We start from the raw sequence: 20,491 nt of genomic DNA on the forward strand, positions 1-20,491 counted from the left end.
GCCACTCAAGTCTAACAGACCCGCACCAAGCTGCGCGCCCACCGATCACGTAGGCGCAATTTACCGTCCCGTCCTACTAAGGACAAGTTGAACTCTTCTGAAGAATTGGCTCTTCGTCATTACTCTTGCCAAAGTGTCTGTGGCGAGGCACATACCAAGGCCATACCATAGTGTCAATTATAAAGCCGAGGACTTTCCGCTTTGGAGCAGACAAACGGATTCTTTCATTCATCGGCCTATTGACAGGAGAGCCTGATTACTTCACCCCCGTCGCAAGTATAACGGCTCGCCTACTCTTTTTTCCCCACTTTCTTTCAACTATTAACTTTTTTTCACGCTCTACGCACGCTTGGCACTGCCCCTCTATAAGTTTTTTTTTTATTCTTTCCGCGCTCCCCTGCGTGCCGTAACTTTCACACACTGGCCCCACTGATTGCGGTATAAAAAAGGGGCACGGGAAACCGACAACATGATGAGCAATAATACGTACTACGAGCAGCAGCTGCCGCCGCAGTACTACCAGGGCACCGACAACGGTGAAGAGGAAGAGGAGATGCCGGCCACGGAGAAGGACCTCGCCGAGGACGCACCATGGAAGAAGATCCAACAGAACACCTTCACCAGGTGGTGCAACGAGCACCTCAAGTGCATCAACAAGAGAATCAATGATCTGCAGAAAGACCTGAGCGACGGGCTGAAACTTATCGGTCTGCTGGAAGTTTTGAGCCAGAAGAAAATGTACAGAAAGTACCACGCCAGACCTAACTTCAGGCAGATGAAACTGGAAAACGTGTCCGTCGCGCTGGAATTCCTGGAGAGAGAACACATAAAACTGGTGTCCATAGGTAAGTTGCGCGTTGGGATTTGGGCAGACACGCATAATTACGCAGTGGTTTCTCGGAACATGTAAGCGAGAGAAAGTTGGTATTTGTCTGGAGTTACCGCTATGGACTAAACTAGTGGTTAGGGGGCGTTTGTGAGTCAAGTGCGAAACTGAGATTGAGTTATTTCTGAAATGAATGAAACATAACTTTCCTGTAGATCCGTGCTGTGATATTGAGGGAATTTTTTAAACGAACTTTGAATATATAAAGACATGACTGCAATTCAAAAGTGAATGGATAAAGTTAGTACTGTTCAGATTGTGTGCCATTTCTGTAATGATTACTGTGTACCATTATCGAGACAGATTACGCACGTATATCTTTCAGATGACTCCTGGAAAGCTGAAGATGATGATGACATGGGCGCTGCAGGAAGCATGTCTTGTTATTACTGCGGGGCTCATAGAATCGATCCTGCCAATAAGGACTCATTAGAATATCAGGTTTAACCAACTTGGCTTCGATCCGTTACTAATGTAATCGAATACAAGCACGAGTACTTTGGAGACGTTTCAAGGAAAGGCAAGCGTCCAGTTCGTTCTGTCGTGCACATTTGCCTCTGCAGTTCAATGACACGCTGTGTTGTCTAATTTTGTGAGGAACAGTGGATGCTTGTCGAGAATGGTTTAACTAAAGGTTTCTGGCTGACGTCCAGTCTAAAGTCTCCCAAACACAGTTTAGCCGTTGGCTCATGTGATTTAGAAGATGCCTGAATCAATTGATAGCCAAATTGTACTACTTACTTTCGGATTGATAAGAAACGAACTGACCATCTCTGCATAGACTCTCAGGTCCAGTTTCACAGACATGGATTAAGCCTAGTCCCAGACTAAACACGTTTTTAATGGAGATCTTCATGTAGTTCTTCTCTTACTTTCGGACTAGGCATATAATCCCTGTCTGGGAAACTGTGCCATAGTGTTTAAAAAGCTTGGGATAACCTATCCAGCGTCCTGTTTTCATTGGGTCGGATGATGATGATGCAGGGTAGGCACTAGTTCTGCGAAGACAGTAAAGACGAATATCTACAGTGAGAGGCTGCTGTGTCTGGAGTCTATTCAGTTGCTGTGCCTTTCATGACAAAATCCTATCTTTTCATGTGATTTCAATATAAACTGTCAGCATATCGAATCTACTTAGTACTGGATGATAAATAACATGGCACAGCATTTCGGGGCACCTGTTTACCCTTGGGCAATGTTGCTGTTGTTGGGCAAGCCGATGTCAGATCATGTCAACCCATGCACGGGGTGTGTGTGTATGTGTGTGTGTGTGTGGGGGGGGGGGGGGTGGGGGGTGGGGGGAGGGGTGGGTGTTGGCAAAGGTGGCACGAGGTGGTTCAGACTGCAGTTGTTGACCTGAGGATGGACGCACATACAGACCAAAGACCTGAGGCAATGGTGTGTGTGTGTGTTAATGAGAGACTCAATCACATGCTCTCTTAAAGTTTCTCTGTGCAGAGGGAAGTCTTGGCTCAGAATGCGGGCACACACACACACACACACACACACAAACACACACACACACACACGCACACACACACACACAGTCCCACTGTCACATGCTGTCTCGTCTGGCATAGCTACAGGTATGACATGATGGTTGACACTTCCACCCATGACACACACACACACACACTCACACACATACACACTTCAGTCTAAGCACTGACCTCTGATCAGATTTCACTACTTCTAGTCCAACTGACTTTGGACCAGTCTTCTGGCGTCAGTCAGTAGGGGAAGGTGGGGGTCCTACCCAGGATGCATTGTGAGGGTAAAGTGGGTCAGCCGACACGCTGGTGGGAGGCGGGGCCAGTGTCTATGAGTGACAGGGGAGGATACGAGAGATCCTTCTAGAAGGGCACCTGCCAACCATAGCCCTCCCCCTGTGGAGGGGAGAGGTGTGTTGGGTAACACACACACACACACACACACACACACGGAGAGACACTAACAAGCGGGGTGCCACTCGTCAGCGGGCAGGAAAGGAAGATTCCAGAGAGCGTGAGTGAGTGAGTGAGTGAGCGGGGACTTGGAAGTGGGTGTCACATGGGCACTTCCTTTAACACAGGAACGTTTCTGCAAGCTCCTCATGTTACGTACCAATGTATCCTCCCCCCCCCCCCCCCCCCACACACACACACACCAACTCGCACACTTTTCTTTTTAGGTTATCTGGCAGGGTAGCTCTGTGTTTTGGTGTTGTGGCTACAGACTGACCTGGAGGTCCTGGGGGGGGGGGTGCTGTGAGAGGCCAGCCTAGCCCAGGCACAGTGAGGGGGTCTGGGGTACTAGGAGGCCAGATTGATGGGCAGACAGCTGGGCTCTGGGCTCCCTCCACAAACAGGTGCCCAAAATAGCCGCAGTGGAAGAGAGAGAAAGGGAGTGTGTGTTGGGTGGCTGGAGGGAGGGGGGGGGGGGGCAAGGAGAGGGGGGAACGAAAGACTGTAAGAAGGGAGAAGAGACTTGAGAGAATAAGTTGTGAAGAGAGAGAGAGAGAGAGAGAGAGAGAGAGAGAGAGGGAGAGAGAGAGAGAGAGAGAGAGGGAAAGACAGCTAGAGAGAGAAAGAGATATACGGCCAGGGGAGAACAGAGAGCCAGGAGAGAGGGACGGCGAGGATATGACACGGCAAGAACGACACAAGAAAGGTCACAGGTCTCAGACATGTGGGTGTGTGTGTGTGTATGTGTGTGTCATTACCGTAAGTATGACGCGATACCCAGCTACCCACTAGCAGGTACATTAGGTGACTCAGTCCCAGAATCACTGCCACTTATTCTCTAAATGAGTTTCTCTCTCCCCATTTCTCTCCCTTGAGGTATGGGCCCGTCACTGTGTTTATGCTGGTGGAATAATATGATTCTTGGCCCGCGTGGAGAACTAACCTGAAGGAGAGGGTGTCAGGAGTATGACAGACAGATTATGATGATGTATAATAATAATAGATTTTATTTTGAGGCAACTTTCAAAACACTCAGGGATGTCTTTCAGAAAAAATCATTCATCTCTCTCTCTCTCTCTCTCTCTCTCTCTCTCTCTCTCTCTCTCTCTCTCTCTCTCTCTGTCTCTCTCTCTCTCTCTCTCTCTCTCTCTCTTTCCCTTTGTCACTCTGTCTCTCTCTCTCTGTCTCTCTCTCTCTCTCTCTCTCTCTCTCTCTCTCTCTCTCTCTCTCTCTCTCTCTCGTCCGGTCTTTGTGAGGACTCGGTGATGATGAGGGAAACAGTGCTGCACAGTGCGGACGTTTGATTGGCTGGCTGGAATTTATTTTACGGCAGGACGTTTGGCCACATTGTGGGTTCATGTCGTTGTTGCGAATTTAACAGGGGAAAGTTGAGGTATCTCCTACAAGTCACGCTCTGGCGGTCATGTGTGTGTGTCTGTTGTGTGTGTAGATTTTCCTGGATCACTACCCAAGGCTAAATGTTGTGGTCCTGTAATGGATCCCTGTGATGACTCTGCAATGGGGACAGAGAAAGAGAGAGACAGAAAGAATGACACAGGGAGAGAGGGAAAGAGAGAGACAGAAACAGTGACACAGGGAGAGAGGGAGAGAGAGAGACAGAAACAGTGACACGGGGAAGAGAGAGAGAGAGAGACACAGGGAAAGAGAGAGAGAGACAGAGAGAGTGACACAGGGAGAGAGAGACCGAAACAGTGACACAGGGAGAGAGAGAGAGAGAGAGACACAGGGAGAGAGAGAGAGAGTGACACAGGAAGAGAGAGAGAGACAGAGTGACACAGGGAAAGAGAGAGAGAGACAGAGAGAGTGACACAGGGAAAGACAGAGAGACAGAGAGAGTGACACAGGGAGAGAGAGAGAGAGAGAGTGACACAGGGAGAGAGAGAAAGAGAGAGACAGAAACAGTGACACAGGGAGAGAGGGAGCAAAGTAGAGGGAGAGATGTGGCACAGATTGAGGGGAAAACTAGACAGAACCCATTTTCTAAAACTAGCGTTTATTATTATGCTTGCGATAGCTATTACTGTTGTCAATTCTAATATACCGAACAATTCACCGGAACATGCCGGAAGCTACGTGTTCAGCCACCCTAGTCAGAGACTGTGGGTCAGTGTTCAGGAGCGTTCATCTGCTTCTCTCCTCTCAGGAATAACAAGCAACAGCTCCCTGGATCGCACTCACACTGCTGGAGCCCACTTTACTAGAGGTCTCCCTCCCTCTCCCCCCCTCCCCGTCTTTTTCCCTCCCTCCCTCCCCCTCCCCCCCCCCCTCTCTCTCTCTCTCTCTCTCTCTCTCTCTCTACAACAGTGTCTCTAATTGTTACCATGTGTCAGAGGCAGTCAGCTCAGAAGAATGTTCGAGCAACGCCAGGACCCCCACTCCACACACACACACGCGCACACACACACACGCATGCACACACACGCAAAATCACACACGCACACAGACGCGCACACAAATCACACACACACGCACACAAATGGACATGCATGCTCACACATATACACACACCTCAGACCCACACAAACTCTCCAGCCATCATGGATCCATTTATGACTTGCTAGCCAAGAGGGAGAATAGGAATTACTGCAACTCCCTCCTCCCACACACACACACACACACACTGCCCTCACAACACCTCTCCATCTTTGATATCCTCCTTCGCGATATCATCTAACGATTAGATATCCTTCAATTCTAGCTGTCTTCTTACTCCTCACTTGAGATTCCGGTAAACCAAAGCTTCCAACAGCCAGTTGTGGTGTATAGAAATGTCACATTACCGCTGGATGAAAACCGCATTAAAGTGGACATGTTCTAGCTCCTGTTTACGCAAATTTGTGTCGTTTATTGTTCATAAATTGGAGAAAACCAGATAGGAAAACCTGAACTTGTCAATAAGTTGTTCAAATTCAATCTTTTACGATTGTGTGTGTCTGCCACTTCATCCAGAGTGAATTAGGTGTTGAGGGCACACCACTCTGCATTGGCAACTCGGTTCCGGAGGGTTCCAGCCAGTCTCAAACCTTGTTCCATGTAAGGGGCTTTCATTCCTTATGCTGGCTACCTATGGTCTGTAATGGACTCAGCCCCCAAAGAACCAGATCCAAGGGCCTTTCTGGTGTGTAGGAGCCAGAAGTTAGCTACTGTAGCTATTGAAAGAGGAAAGTCAATTCTAAACAATCAGGTGCTCTGGTATTGTACCCGTCAGACTTGAGAAGCATGCAGGTGTGTTGTCTCATGGTGTCATTATCCGGGAGGTCAGGGAGACCTCTTTCCTCTGTCTCCTCAGTCTGGCTCTTGCTCCCTCTGGGGCTCTGACTCACCACTTCCCCGATTGTTCTCTTTCTCACTATCTTTTTTTTCCCCTCTCGCCGCCTCTCCTTCTCTCTCTCTCTCTCTCTCTCTCTCTCTCTCTCTCTCTCGCTCTCAATTTCTTCAAGCCTCCTTTGTTTTTATCTTCAGCTCTCTCTCTCTCTTTCTCCCTCTCTCATCTCCCTCTCTTCGTCTGTCTCGTAAAGGGTAAGGGACTGTAGAGAGCAGCGAGAACCGGCCTGTCTGCATGTTAAATGTTCCAGAAGGCTCTCCTCGTAAAAGCTTTATCACCAGCACCACAAGCAGGGTCAGGCAAGGACCAGGACCCACTTTTCCACCGGGGCGAAAGGGAGCGAGGAAGAGAGAGAGAGAGAGATAGAGCGAGATGAAGATAAAAAACGAGGAGGCATGGCGAGATTGAGAGAGGGACGGAGAAAGAGAGAAATAACACAGATCAACAGGAAGAGTGGAAAAAAAGGGAGAGGGAGGAGTGGAGTGGAAGACAGAGAGCGGTGGTTTGACCTCAATGTGTCTCATTTGGAGACAAGCGTTTCAAACAACCAGAAATGTTGTTCCAGTACATCTGGTTTGGACGTTCGTCCTAACATGTTCTTGTTTTGGTTATGCGGGAGTTGACTCTGGAGCACGTTTGTCACTCTCTCCCTGGATCATTACTGTTATTAGTGTCGGGCATCTCCCAGGCAACAGCAAGGTTGCCAGGTTCAATTTACCCTCCCCCCGAGTACTTCATCTTGTGACAGGATGACATCACATCAGAGGAAGCCCATCTGGAAAGCACGATCGCAGACTGGTTATTAACTTGGAGGGGGGGGGGGGGGCGTCGTCCATGTGTATGCGCGCGTGTGTGTGCGGAGCGCACGTATGTGCTTGCGTGTCTGTCTTTGTGTGGGCGGATGGCATGCATCCAGCGAGTGCACATCTGTGCCCTTTCCGGTGTGTGTACGTTGTGTAAATGAATTCCAGGTGACTCGATCCGTCTGGCCCTCTCTCCGTCTCCCTCTCTCATCTCACTCCGTCTCCGGAGCGGTGGAGCCCAGTGTCACAGCTCTTCAAGGTCATCTAAGGTTGTCGCCCATCCCAACAGGAGAGATGGGGGGGGAGGGGGGGGCAGACTGTGTGTCTGATTGTTTAGGAGACAGGTGTTTGAGGGGGGTGGGGGTCAAGAGGGCGAGACAGGTGAGGCTTGAGAGTACGGGGATGGGGAGGGGGAGAGAGATGAAGGGGGAGACAGGTGGGTTGTCACCGTGGCGGGGTCTGGTGGAGAGTGTGGCGGGGGGTTGGGGGGTTAGGGGCGTGGGGGGTTAGGGGTGAGAGGTCAACTGGGTTCATGTTCACGGCGGCTCCTCGGTGAGGCGGAAAATGGAGACAGGATTGGGTCAGACTGAAGACGGATGTCTGGCTGTGTGTGTGTGTGCTTGCGTGTGTCTGTGCATAACTGTGTGTGTGTGTGTTTGTGTATCTGAGTCACACACATCTGGACCGTCTGAAAGCTGAACCTGGGTGTCACTCATCTCGCATCATCGACACAGGACACCATGTGAACCAAGTCATCTTTCTCCATGACTCCCTCATCCACTCTCCTTTCCGAATCGGCCAGCTAATCCCGTGAAGCTATAGGGTTACTCTCTATCTCTGCTCTGCATCTGGCTCCAATGTGTGTCATCCAAACCTTGGTCAGTTCAGCATCACTCCATGGTCCACTGGAGAAGGTTTCCTCCGTTGTGTTTGTTGGGGCTGTCCACATGGCTAATAGTCATTCTGGAACGGCTGGTATCCGGAACAGCTGTTGTCAGCGGTCAACAACAGCCTGAACCTTGTTGCCTGATTCTATCTTCATCGCTACAGTGGTGCTTTTCCACTGAATGACACCGACTTGACCCAACTCTCCTTTGTTGGTTTTCCATTATGCAAATGTGGTACCTAGTAGCCTTCTTGGCACTTTTACATTTGGTCTTATGCAGAGCGACTTACAGTAAATACAGGGACATCCTCCCCGAGGCAAGTAGGGTGAAGTGCCTTGCTCAAGGACACAACGTCATTTTGGCACGGCCGGGAATCGAACCAACAACCCTCTGATTAACAGCCCGACTCCCTAACCGCTCAGCCATCTGACTTTTCTTGGAACCTTTACCATGCAATGGAAAAGCTTAGGGTGAATATTCCACACGGGGCTGCCAAAGAGAGAGCAGGTTGCTACTGTGTCCTTACATGTTCGGTATGTTTCATAAACTTGTCACAACATAGTTTTTCTAGGATGTTATATGGTACCTGGGGGTAAGATCAAATCAAATGTAGAACCCCAAAACAAGACTCCAAGTTCCTTCCAAATCCAGACATTGATCACAACGTGCCACCTGCGCTACCCCCCATCCCCCCACCTGGCCGGCCCTGCCAGGTTCTTGTGTCCTTGTTACACACACACACACACACACACACACACACACTGATCAGATAGTAGCCGGCTAGTTATTGCACCCTTCCTGGATCCACTCGGTCGATGAAAAAATCGAAACAACAGCTGTTTGTATTTTTTTTGTCGTCTGTGAAATGGAAGATGTTGATGTCAGCCCCCCCGTCTCTCTCCGTCTGTCTCCCGTGTCGAAGGGCGCCACGCCTATGTGTAGGCACGGCCCACAGGTTCCCTTTGATTTTCCAATACGTGTTTTTCTTTTTCTTCCCTGTGAATGACTTTGTGTGACCCGCCGGGGACGTGAAGGAGAGCCCGAGAACTCTGTCGGTCACCGCTCGTTTCGTTTGGAGGCGTTTGAAAAGAACCCCCGTAAAAGCCTCGCGCTCGCATGTGCGATAACAAGCACACCCACACACACACACACGCGCGCACACACACACCCAGCGATTCAGGGCAGAGGCCATGTGTTTCCCGCTCTCTCTGGTGTTTAATGATCCCTTCTCTCCACTTTGATGAGCAACTCACACACACACACACACACATGCAGAGAGCACACACATGGAGCCTATCTGGCTGATAGACACCTCATCCGTCCACACACAAACAGAAGAACAGATGGTTTGGTGTTCGTAAAACCTCTTTGTCCCTCTCTTTGTTTCTGTGTGCGATACCAACTAGGTTCGCTGTTGTTGTTGTGTTTGTAAATGTGCACGCACTCTTGTTGTGGACTCTGGGTGTGTGTGCGTGCAGTATTTTTGTTTCTCTCTCTCTCTCTCTCTCTCTCTCTCTCTCTCTCTCTCTCTCTCTCTCTCTCTCTCTCTCTCTCTCTCTCTCTCTCTCTCTCTCTCTCTCTCTCTCTCTCTCTCTCTCTCTCTCTCTCTCTCTCTCTCTCTCTCTCTCTCTCTCTCTCTCTCTCTCTCTCTCTCTCTCCTCAATCTCCTGACAGTCACATTGCTGAGCCTCCCTCCCTCACCGAGACATATCTCCGGCATCAGTACCGTGTGTGTGTGCCTGTGAGAGAGACTGTGTCAAACTGTCAGACTGAGTACAACACGTGTGTTCAGTGTGTAGGTGTGTGTGTGAGACTGTGTTGGTGAGGGTGAATGTGTGAGTACAAAACCTGTTTATGTGTGTGTGCAGGACTGAGTTTCACATGTGTGGAAAGCATATACTGTTGATGGTTTGTTGATCAGTCAGTTGTTGTCCCCACCAGAAGTACTTGGTACGGATCCCTCAGGCCTGCTGTGTGTGTGTGTGTCGGGGGGGATCGTGGCGGACAATGCCGTCTGTGTGTGTATGTGTGTGTGTGTGTAGAAGTCACGGGTGGGGGAAGGGGGAATTATTCAAGTGGAGAGGGTGTGCTGCGTTGTGTGTGTGTGTACGAGCGAGCGAGTTCCGTCGGCCCCTCCAGCTGTTGGCTGGGGGACGTCTGGGAGCAACTGGGAGAGCAGCTGACACTGCAAGGAGAGTCTTAGCACAGAGACCAAAAAACTGCCTTGTCATCTTCCACACACTCTCCGCTGCACACGGTTCAAAACCCCCCACACCCCATAGCTGGAAACATCCTACTGGGGTGTTATCGAAAGCTGCACCCCACCGTTGACCGCCTGACTTTCCGGTAAATGTTTGCTAAACAAAGGCCTTTTGAGTCCGCTGTGTTTCAGCGCTTGATTCACTCCAGAACGTTCTTGGCTGAAACCTGCCAGTAACTGAAAAGAGAGAGGGAGGGAGAAAAAGAGAAATAAGTCTCTTTTTCCTTTCTCTCCTGTTTTATGTGAGTAACCAAGGTACTTGGAGACGTAGCTCTGTTTTTTTCTCCAAAGCCTTGATGTTTGGGGAGAGAGTGAGAGAGAGACAGAGAGAGAAATAGAGAGAGAGAGAGAGAGAGAGAGAGAGAGAGAGAGAGAGAGAGAGAGAGAGAAAGAGAGAGACAGAGAGAGAGAGAGAGAGAGAGAGACAGAGAGAGAGAGAGAGAGAGAGAGAGAGAGAGAGAGAGAGAGAGAGAGAGAGAGAGAGAGAGAGAGAGAGAGAAACTAGTATGTTCCTGTAACCTAATGAGTGGGACAGAATAACTGGCAGGCGTTTTATTGGGTTTACTTTGGACTTCCAACACAAAACTCTCCGTAGTGCCGACAATGGAGCAGAGCATTCCTCAAAACTCCTTCTGCCGTCTATTTAGTCAGCAGCCCCACTCCAAAATTTGTGTGTGTAGAAGTGAGGTTGTCTGATATTGTCTGTGTGTGTGTGTGTCTTGTCGTACAGCATTGAGCAGTATGCTCTTATAGAGGCCTTGAAAAATGTGACCCTTTCATGTGTGTGTGTGTGTGTGTGTGTGAGAGAGAGAGAGACAGAAAGTGCGCGTGGCAAGGTGTGTGATGAATGCCACGTGCGCGTTACATGCTCTCTCAAACTGCATTGGTCACGTCTCGTGAACGGAGTCTCTCTCGACAGTCTTTTATAAGCCACAGATGATGTGCGCGTGTGTGTGTGTTTTCCCGGGGTCTTTAAATAGCTGTAGATCTTTGTAAACCTCTCCTGTTGGGGCTGTCAAAGATACATCACACTCAGCATTTATTCAGCTGCTGCATTTGCCTCTATTGTGTTTGCCTGAGATATGCTGCAGGTCATCAGCTGTGTGCGCGTGTGTGTGTGTGTGTGTGCGTGTGTGTACTGAATATCTACCTGCGTTTCTTTTACATGGAGACAAGGGACATTTCCATTTGACTCTTCATTGTGTGATTGTAAAACTACGATGTGTTTGGGTGTCCAGTTGTGTGTGTGTGTGTGTGTGTGTCACACACGGGCCAGGTGTGTTGTTGGACTTTGTTGGGGCTCATAGGAAGAAGCAGGACTCTTGCCCTTCTTCGGGCGTCGCAGCACCTACCACCTGTTTATTTACACCAGCATCTGTTCCGTGTGTGTGTGTGGGTGTATGGATGGGTGTGCTCGTAATGTGTGTGTCCACCGTGGATCGAGGATGTCTGCACATGGATTCTTCCGAAGCCTCCCGAAAGCACCGCTCTGCGAGTCGGCCACAGTATTTGTAGGTATATGTCACGCTGTTTCCACCCTCGCACATTGTAGTCTGTTCACACATTCGCAACCATGAATCAGTGTGTTGACATTCACTGAGGGTTCACTGAGTTGTTCTAGAACATGTTTGCATTCCTTTAATTGACCATCCTGAACGGGAATGGTTGCGTCACTGTTCACAGCAGATTCATATATCAAACTATGAAAGAGTGTGTCAGCATGTGTGTGTGTGTGTGTGTGCGTGTGTGTGTACATGAGTACCTCAGGGGGACCTCCTTGGACATGTTTTCGTTGTCTTTGGGAAATCCTGTGGAAAATGTGAGCGAGGGCGGTACTCTTCCACGACGGTCGTTTTTCTTCCTCTCGGCCTTTCCCATTGGATAGATAAGATCACGGAACCACAGTTTTCCTCTCGGCTCTCGCTTACTTCAGCGTTCACGCGCGTGCACAAACGCACGCAGCGTGCACACACCCACACACACGCGCGCGGGAACACACACGGGAACACACACGCTCGGACGTTATCTGCACTGCAAGAACGCCTTGAGCGGAAGCAGCAGCGTGGAGACAGGAAGTGGCAGGCGACCAGAGAGGGGGAGCGGTGCGTCAGGCTAACCCTTCCCCAGGAGAAAGTGAACCCGGTCAACAGGAAACAGGAGCTGTTCTGTGGGCTGTCCTCGTGGAAGGATTTTCCACACACACGCGCGCGCACACACACACACATATACATCTGTTCCATGTGTGTAGGTGTGTAGGGGTGTGTTTGCAATATGAGTGTCCATTTTGAATCAAGCATTTCTGTACATGGATTCTTCCAGTCCTCCAAACGTTTAAGCACCTCTATAAAAGACAACTTGGTTCGGCTGCTTGAACCCGAGTTCTGCTTTGGGCCTGGGAGCGATCGAGAGAAAGAGACAGAGACAGATAGATGGACACCTTGAACATAATTAGCGCCAAGCCAACACTAAGTGAAATCCCATCTCCTAGCACAGGGACTTCCCAGGTTCCGAGGCTGGTCCCGTCTCTCTCTGCGAGCGCCCCAGGAGAGGAACGTTCTGCTGTTTGCTGTTTGTTCTGGCTCACAGAGACGGCACCACACACGCTGCCAGGCTAATGTTTGCCGGAGGTTTGACGTGCGTGTTTGTGTGTGTGTCGCTGTGGTATGGGTCCGCCGTTTTTATCAGTGAAGACTGGAAAAGACTGGAGAGAGCTTTTAAAAGCGTTGGGTTCAGAGGTCGCGTGCTCGTCCCGTTTACGGGATCGGTCTGCACTGCGCATCCTGAGAAACAGAGAGGGGAGAGAGAGGGGACGGGCGAGAGAGATTGGCGGGGAAGAGTGAATGGGAGCTTGTCTTGTCTCAAACACCTTCCTATAGCAACGACCGTGGGCTTATAGGAACACAGCAATGTGAACAGACTGCGTTCGACCACTTTCGCACCATCCCCGTCGGCTACTGTACAGTGAGCGACAGCCGATGTCGGGGGTTGCCCGGGGTTACCAAACAAACAAGCCGAGACTCGGTCGAAACAATGGCTTCTGGGTAGAAAGGGCACACTGTCTCTTGACGCACGCACGCCCCCCCCCCCCTCCGCTACACCCCTCCCTCTAACCTTTTCCCCTCTCCACAGTCCGACTGGAGAGAATGTGTAACGCGACGAGGTCTGACATCAGGAGCTTTGTGTGACTGAATGTTGACAAAAAGAGAGAGAGCGAGAAGGAGAGCGAGAGACAACAGAGAAAAAGAGAGAGAGAAAAAAGCAGAGCGAGAGACAACAGAGAAAAAAAAGAGAGAGAGGGTTGACGAGGGTGTGATCAAGGGCGTGAGGATGTGAGGCTGAAAGAGGGATTGAAAATACTGAACTAAAACGGGATTCCAGAGCTAGTGATTCCATATTGGAGCCAGTGAAATGTTCCTTGCTATGTGTCTATCTTTGCTGGGGGAGAGTGACGGGCAGTACAGCATGGTGCATGGTGCAGGATGGTTGAGGTCATTGTTGGGAGTTGTAGTTCAGTGGTCCTTATCTCCTGAACAATAAGGGGAGAGGTCTTTTTAGGCTTGGACAAGAGCCACAGGCTTCAAAGAGAGAGAAAGAGGGAGGTGGATGCCTTACGTCTCACTCTGGTAGTCTGGCTCCAAGTCTCCCAGTTTGCTACAATTCTCTCATTCATCACCGCTAGTCTGTCTGTCAAGCCCCTCCCTCCCTCCCTCCCTCCCTCCCTCCCTCCCTCCCTCCCTCCCTCCCTCCCTCCCTCCCTCCCTCCCTCCCTCCCTCCCTCCCTCCCTCCCTCCCTCCCTCCCTCCCTCCCTCCCTCCCTCCCTCCCTCCCTCCCTCCCTCCCTCCCTCCCTCCCTCCCTCCCTCCCCTCTGTCTTTGCTCTGTCTCTCTCTCTCTCTCTCTCTCTCTCTCTCTCTCTCTCTCTCTCTCTCTCTCTCTCTCTCTCTTCTCTCTCTCTGAGCTCCATTTTTCTGTCTTCTCAACTCTTTCAGTCAGTGTTTGTTGTATTCTCCCGTGGCGCTCTGTCTTTTGCCTTTGCCAATGCTGTGGTCAACCATGGTCGACCGTTTTGGTGCTCTTTAAACTCCGAGGGGAAAAGGGTGATTCAGTTCGGCAACTGGGCCGGTTCTGAAGAAAACGACGCAAGTTTGAATCGGTTGTGGAGTGTTGATAGGGTGACAGGCCGGCTGACAGAGCGAGCCACTGAACCAGGGAGCCTGGATACTGTCCACCACCACTGAGGTCACCTACACAGCACGAGGACACACACACACTCACTCATTCTCTAACAGGGGGGACTGCCCCCACAAACACACACAACACAGCCAGTGTTGACCCCTACGCAGACAGACAGACATGGTCAGACTCACTGCTGTCAGACGGACACACACACACACACACACAGGACTGACCACTACAATGTTGCAACTCTATCGGAATTTGAGTTGCCAGCCAGCCAGGCCGCTCTCTGCCTCACTCTCTGCCTCACTCTCTGCCTCACTCTCTGCCTCACTCTCTGCCTCACCCCTGCCTCACTCTCTGCCTCACTCTCTGCCTCACTCTCTGCCTCACTCTCTGCCTCACTCTCTGCCTCACTCTCTGCCTCACCCCTGCCTCACTCTCTGCCTCACTCTCTGCCTCACTCTCTGCCTCACTCTCTGCCTCACTCTCTGCCTCACTCTCTGCCTCACTCTCTGCCTCACCCCTGCCTCACTCTCTGCCTCACTCTCTGCTTCACTCTCTGCCTCACTCTCTGCCTCACTCTCTGCCTCACTCTCTGCCTCACTCTCTGCCTCACTCTCTGCCTCACTCTCTGCCTCACCCCCTGCCTCACTCTCTGCCTCACTCTCTGCCTCACTCTCTGCCTCACTCTCTGCCTCACTCTCTGCCTCGTCTCCAGGTTGTGTCAGGCCTTAACACCCAGACTGGGATCATACAGCTTTCACATGCTGGGCTGGACACGGGTCAAAAGTGCTCTCTCTTATCCTGTGTGTGTGCGTGTGTGATATACTGTCTGAGGAGTGCTGAAAGAGAAGCGTGAGAGAAGGAACGTGTGGGTGTGTGAACTGTTTTAGCTCAGGCGTGTTTTGAACAGGCACAGCAAAAGGGAGTCTGCAGGGGTCCTGTTAGCTGACACACTCCAAGCACCCTGCCGTCTGAATGAGGGTCTGAAACATGACCCCCCCGCCGCCTCCACACACACACACACACGCACACGCATGCACACACACACGTACACCGAGCCAAAATGGAGGACGTTTAGCAAACATCAATCTGTCTCGTCTTCTCCTTCATCCTCCTCTCCTTTCCCAGTAACCCCTTACAAAGACCAAACAACTAGCAACCTCCCATGACCTGACCCCCCCCACCTCACTTTTTCAGCTTACCCAATAGTTTGGCACACATAATCACCGAACCTCGCGAACCTTGCAGAGCCAACAATACACCCCCGTAAACACACACGGCACACGCACACCTATCTTGGCCTGTCTGTGGCCTGTTGAGAATGTGCACCTGAACTGGTCTCTGGGGCCTGCCGTGTTAGAAACAGGATATCCCTTACACGGGCCTTCAGAGGAAAACAGGAGGTTTTGTGAGAGAACATGTTGTGAGTGCTAACGTCAAGGAGCGTAGCCGTCGCACAGGGTGGAATCAACCAGACCTGGAACCTCAGAGAAGAGAGGGGAGGGGGGGGGAGAGAGAGAGGAGGAGAGCAAGAGAGGCGCAGAGAGGAATAAGGGGAGAGAGGAAGGGAGAGGGAGAGGTAGACATTGGGAGAAGGGAGGGAGAGGAATATCCTGTAGAGGCAGAGGAAGAGAGGGGGAGGGAGAGGAGAGGGGGTGAGAGCAAGCGAGGGAAGGAGAGCAAGACAGAGGGAGAGAGGAAGAGAGAGGAAGATGGAGGGAGAGGAAGAGGGAAGAAAGAGGGGGAGAGGAGGGAGGGATGGATAGAGGAAGAGAGTTCTTGCAGTCTCTTGTGTGGAGTCATGTTGCGCAGTTTGGCTAAAGATTTGAGGGGAAACGGGGTCCCCTCTGTGTGTGTGTGTGTGTGTGTGTGTCTGTGTGCTTAAAGCAGTAGCAGTCAAGCATAGTTGAGTTTAGTCAGCTACAGTTGGGGTGCTCGTGTATAAATGCAGGGAGGATAACGGTGTCTGCGTTTGATACAAACTGCCCTCGTTCTGGGGCTGGGGTTGAATAACACCATCCAGCGCAAGCAATCCTGCTCCGGTCAGGATCAGTCACCCAAACACACGTCGAAACGGTATCCCTGCAAACGCACCCAGGACTACGTCACCGTGTGTTCACGTAGACAAACAGCATGTGTCGTGCGCAAGTCTGTGCCCCTGTGAATGTGCCTCAAATGGAGAGCAACAGGAAGCCAGGAGGTAAACAAACAGTGGCGATAAGACACAGGTTTAGTGACCTAGCGATAGCCACGGCTGGCGGCGGTCTGTACCGCTGGTTCCACTTCCCTAATCCTCCCTCCGACGGCGTGTCGCTCCCCCCTTCTCCATGTGTACGTCCTGGCTAGTGAAGGGATCAGTGTGTGGCCTGACTGCAGCAAGAGCAGAGTAAACACAGATGCTGTTGTTGACGTTGTTGTTGTGCCAGGAGAGCTGACGGCTAACAGACCCAGTGCTCTGGTCATGTTCTAAATCACCACTCCAGCCCTTACGCTGGCCTACTTCAGTGTGTGCGAGTGTGTGTGTGTGTGTGGGGGTATGTGTGTGCCTGTGGATGTGAGTAAAGCATATGTGTACAGTAGCCACAATATGTTTTGACTGAATGTGTGTGTGTGTCTGTCTGGATCTATGTAGGCCCTCGAGAGGTGTGAGGTTCTATGAAATGGCTCGACCACGACTTAGTGTACAATGCCTTTGTACAGAGCCCACCTCATCGAGTCCACAACCATTCAGGCTTCCGACCCTCAACCCCGTCCAGACCTCCGGTCTCTAACCTCCCCTCCCTCCCTCCTTCCCTCTGCCCCCAGACAGCAAGGCCATTGTGGACGGGAACCTGAAGCTGATCCTGGGCCTCATCTGGACCCTCATCCTCCACTACTCCATCTCCATGCCCATGTGGGAGGACGAGGACGACGAGGACGCCAAGAAGCTGACCCCCAAGCAGCGTCTGCTGGGCTGGATCCAGAACAAGGTGCCCCAGCTGCCCATCAACAACTTCCACCGCGACTGGAGGGACGGCAAGGCTCTGGGGGCCCTGGTGGACAACTGTGCCCCGGGTAAGGCTCGATCCACAGCCCGTGCACCGTCGCATGACCTGCGCGGTGGGAGTCTGTGTGCCGTTTCAAACGGGGCGTCACAATGACGGAGATGAAAAGGGTTGTTCTTCGAAAAGGTTTTGTGCGCGGATCGGGGATAAAGTTCTGGTCCGTGTTTTCGGTCTTTCGCGAGAAGGTTGAGACTTTCGAACGGAAAGCATCGTCCACTGAGTTCTTCCTCTGGGATCTGATCCAGAACGTGCTTCTCAGGCACCACGTTGGGGACCGTGTGGTTCATGGTGTGTTCTCTAAATCTGATGTGAGATCCGGGAACCCTGTTCAGCTCCAGAATACAGAAGGAGGCTGTTCAAATCATCACCTCAGTCCAGTCTAGTGCTAGACTCCCTGAAGCAAAACAACGCTGCTGGCAGATAACCATCATCTGGGGTCAGGGGTCAGGTGTCAGGGATTAGAAAAGGTGAGAATTACCTCACTTCCTGGTTGCCTTGCCTGAGGACGATAGGGGAATGTTTGTTTTATTTACTGTGCAGGCCGTCTGGTTGGTCAGGTTAGGGTGTGGGGTTAAGGTGATAAGTGGTGTGAGAGGTGTGTGTGTGTGTATGTAGGCGATATCTACCATAGCAGATTACATCACTCAGGATATCCTACTTAAATTGGTCTAGAGGAGAGGGTGGGTTAAAGGGGGGTGGGGTTAGGGTTAAGGTTAGGGAGAGAGTGTGGTGGGGGTGGTGAGAGAACCTACGAAGGTCCGACATCAAAGATGCGTCAAAACCGTACCTGTCCACCAGATAGGTACCCAATCATTTGAATGCAGTGCCCTGTCCAGAACATACCGGATCAGACTGGATGAAACTGGATCAGACCGGGTCAGGCCACATCAGAGAGACAGGCTGAGGGAGCAGAGAATGGGACTTGTGTCCTCCCTCTGTCTCTCTGACCACAAAACCAGAGCTCTTAATCCTTCACAGATTATCCTTAATGAGAAAACAAAGAGATGAGGCAGGAACGAGGGGGAAGACAGAGCGAGGAGGAGAGGAGAGGGAGGAGAGGGAGGAGAGGGAGGAGAAGGTTGGTGGGGAGGGGGGCGACAAATGAACACCGGCATACACCAAACCACAAAGAGAAAGCCCTGCCTGTAAGATAGAAGCCTCAGGGTCATCGGGGCCTGGCCCGCGGGACACTTGTCCGACAGCTGCCCCGGATAGTGTGAACCCAGCTGGGGGAAGTGTCATAACTTTAGCCCCAGGCTTCTCCGGAAAGGCTCTCTTAATTTGAATGGGATGCTTGCAGAGAGTTCAGTAGGGCTCCGAAGTCAAGAGGGAATACAGTGTGACCCTGAGTTAATGGAAACAGGCCTGAATCAACACAACCACACACACAGGTTCTGAGGCCTGCTTCAGCAACAGCTATGCCTGGCTTGTAACTGGTAGGCCCCAGACTGATTTCCCAATGGAGGAATGAACGGAGTGTCTAAGATGGTCTTTGTTTATGGTTGTTTACCGAGTGGAAGAGTGTGTGCGTTTGTTAGTCCTGTTAGAGTGCCTTTTACTTTTCCTGCTCTTAAGGTTTCTAAGTGGGGGTCGCCCGGGGGTCAATCTGGGAGTGTAGGTGTGGTTCATTTGTGCGCTTTCATCGGTTCGCACGCTTATGAGTGTGTGTTTACATGTATGTGTGTGTGTGTCAGAGTGTGTTTGCTCTGGAAGGAAGTGCAGAAGTGTGCTGGAGAGAGGCTGAGGTGGCGGAACAAATATACTCACAACGACTCAATTCTCCCCCACTGAGAGACTTCAATTCACTAAGCCAGCCACGCTTAGACTGCACAGGGGGTGTGAGTGCGTGTTTGAGTGTTTGTGTATGTGTGTGTGTGTGTGCAACCTGGTATCACACTTTTTTGTGCTCATAGACACCATGAAAAATGTATTGATTTTATCTTATATCGGAGCACAATTGTCAGACTTTTGTTGTACCACAGATAACTCAATTATAACTCTGGCATTTGAAATTGTAGCATTTCTCTGGCTTCTTTGTGCTGGGTTAGGATTACAGTTAGGGTTAACTAATCGTCCTTACCCTAATCCTACCCCATGGGTTCAATTTTTTGTCAGTCTTGTTAAAAAAAAATCAGGTGATTTTTTAAAATAGTTTCTGTGTTGTACATAAAAGTTGCTCTGGAACACAATTCAATGGATCATTTCTTTTTCATGCCAATTGAAAAGTTTGATACCGGGCTTGGTGTGTGTGTGTTTATCGTAGGCATACACTGATGCATGTTTTTGTCCTTATACAGTATGTGTTCACACATACCATATCTGTGTGCTTCACTTGAGGTGACAGTATTTAGAGTGTTAATACACAAGTCTCTAAGTTAACACTACACAGCTCAGTGCTGCTGGGTGTGGACATGGGTCTTGACCATACAGGGCTGTACACTGGTCCACCCTGTCTCTGTCTGCCCACAAACACACACACACACACACACGCACACACACACACACACACACACATAATCTCTTTCTACACACGTACATAGCACAAACAGCACTGAGGGCTACTGTCGGCGCAGATTCTTCCAGCATTCGTCCCCTAGCAACAACCAAGCTATGCAGCTGCACCGTATGCAACCATTAGCTGTTGAACACGGCCACAGTTGAACGCAACACCAACCGCCCTCGGACCTGTTTGGCTCTACCTGCTTCTAATTGGCCCTGACACCCTGAGGCCCCTGGGCAGAGCCAATCGCAGTGCGCCAGGGCGGGGTGTGTGGGGGCGTGGTGCAGACTGCCGACCTCTCCCGGAGCGCTGGGCTGAGTGTTGGAGGAGAGAACCCAGCGAGGACGGCCTGAGTGGAAACACATGGCCTCGCTACGCACTCTGCATTTCCTGCCAAACACATTTTATTGTGTGTGTACGTGTGTGTGTGTGTGTCTGTACTGTGCCAAAGAGCAACAGGCCTCGAAAAGTTCTTGGTTTGTTTTATTCATGAGGTTGCTGTCTGAAGAAGTGAGCGATTCTCGGTTCACTAGTGGCACAAGTCCATGGCTGGAGCTTCAGTGTGTTTATACCAGATGAGAACAGCACACACATGCCCTGTATGTACCCCTCTAACTCCACTAACGCTCCAAGGAGTACTA

The 20,491-nt window shown here is 50.9% G+C and overlaps 1 protein-coding gene across 10 annotated transcripts in view; it reads left to right on the forward strand.

The window, feature by feature from the left end:
- Positions 1 to 20,491, forward strand: part of flncb (filamin C, gamma b (actin binding protein 280)) — a 55,304-nt gene continuing 34,813 nt past the window's right edge. For 5 of the 10 annotated variants that reach the window (XM_084701687.1, XM_084701688.1, XM_084701691.1 and 2 more), the window contains exons 1-2: positions 2 to 845; positions 17,112 to 17,360. In XM_084701687.1, the coding sequence (XP_084557813.1) occupies positions 470 to 845; positions 17,112 to 17,360 (625 nt within the window). In that variant the 5' untranslated portion in view covers positions 2 to 469. Of the gene's footprint in view, positions 846 to 17,111; positions 17,361 to 20,491 lie in introns of all 10 variants that reach the window. The other 5 variants (XM_084701692.1, XM_084701693.1, XM_084701695.1 and 2 more) reach the window with 2 other exon arrangements.

The sequence above is a fragment of the Hypomesus nipponensis genome, chromosome 7, assembly GCF_054491055.1.
Source record: "Hypomesus nipponensis isolate SF chromosome 7, ASM5449105v1, whole genome shotgun sequence".
Taxonomy (NCBI): Eukaryota; Metazoa; Chordata; class Actinopteri; order Osmeriformes; family Osmeridae; genus Hypomesus; species Hypomesus nipponensis.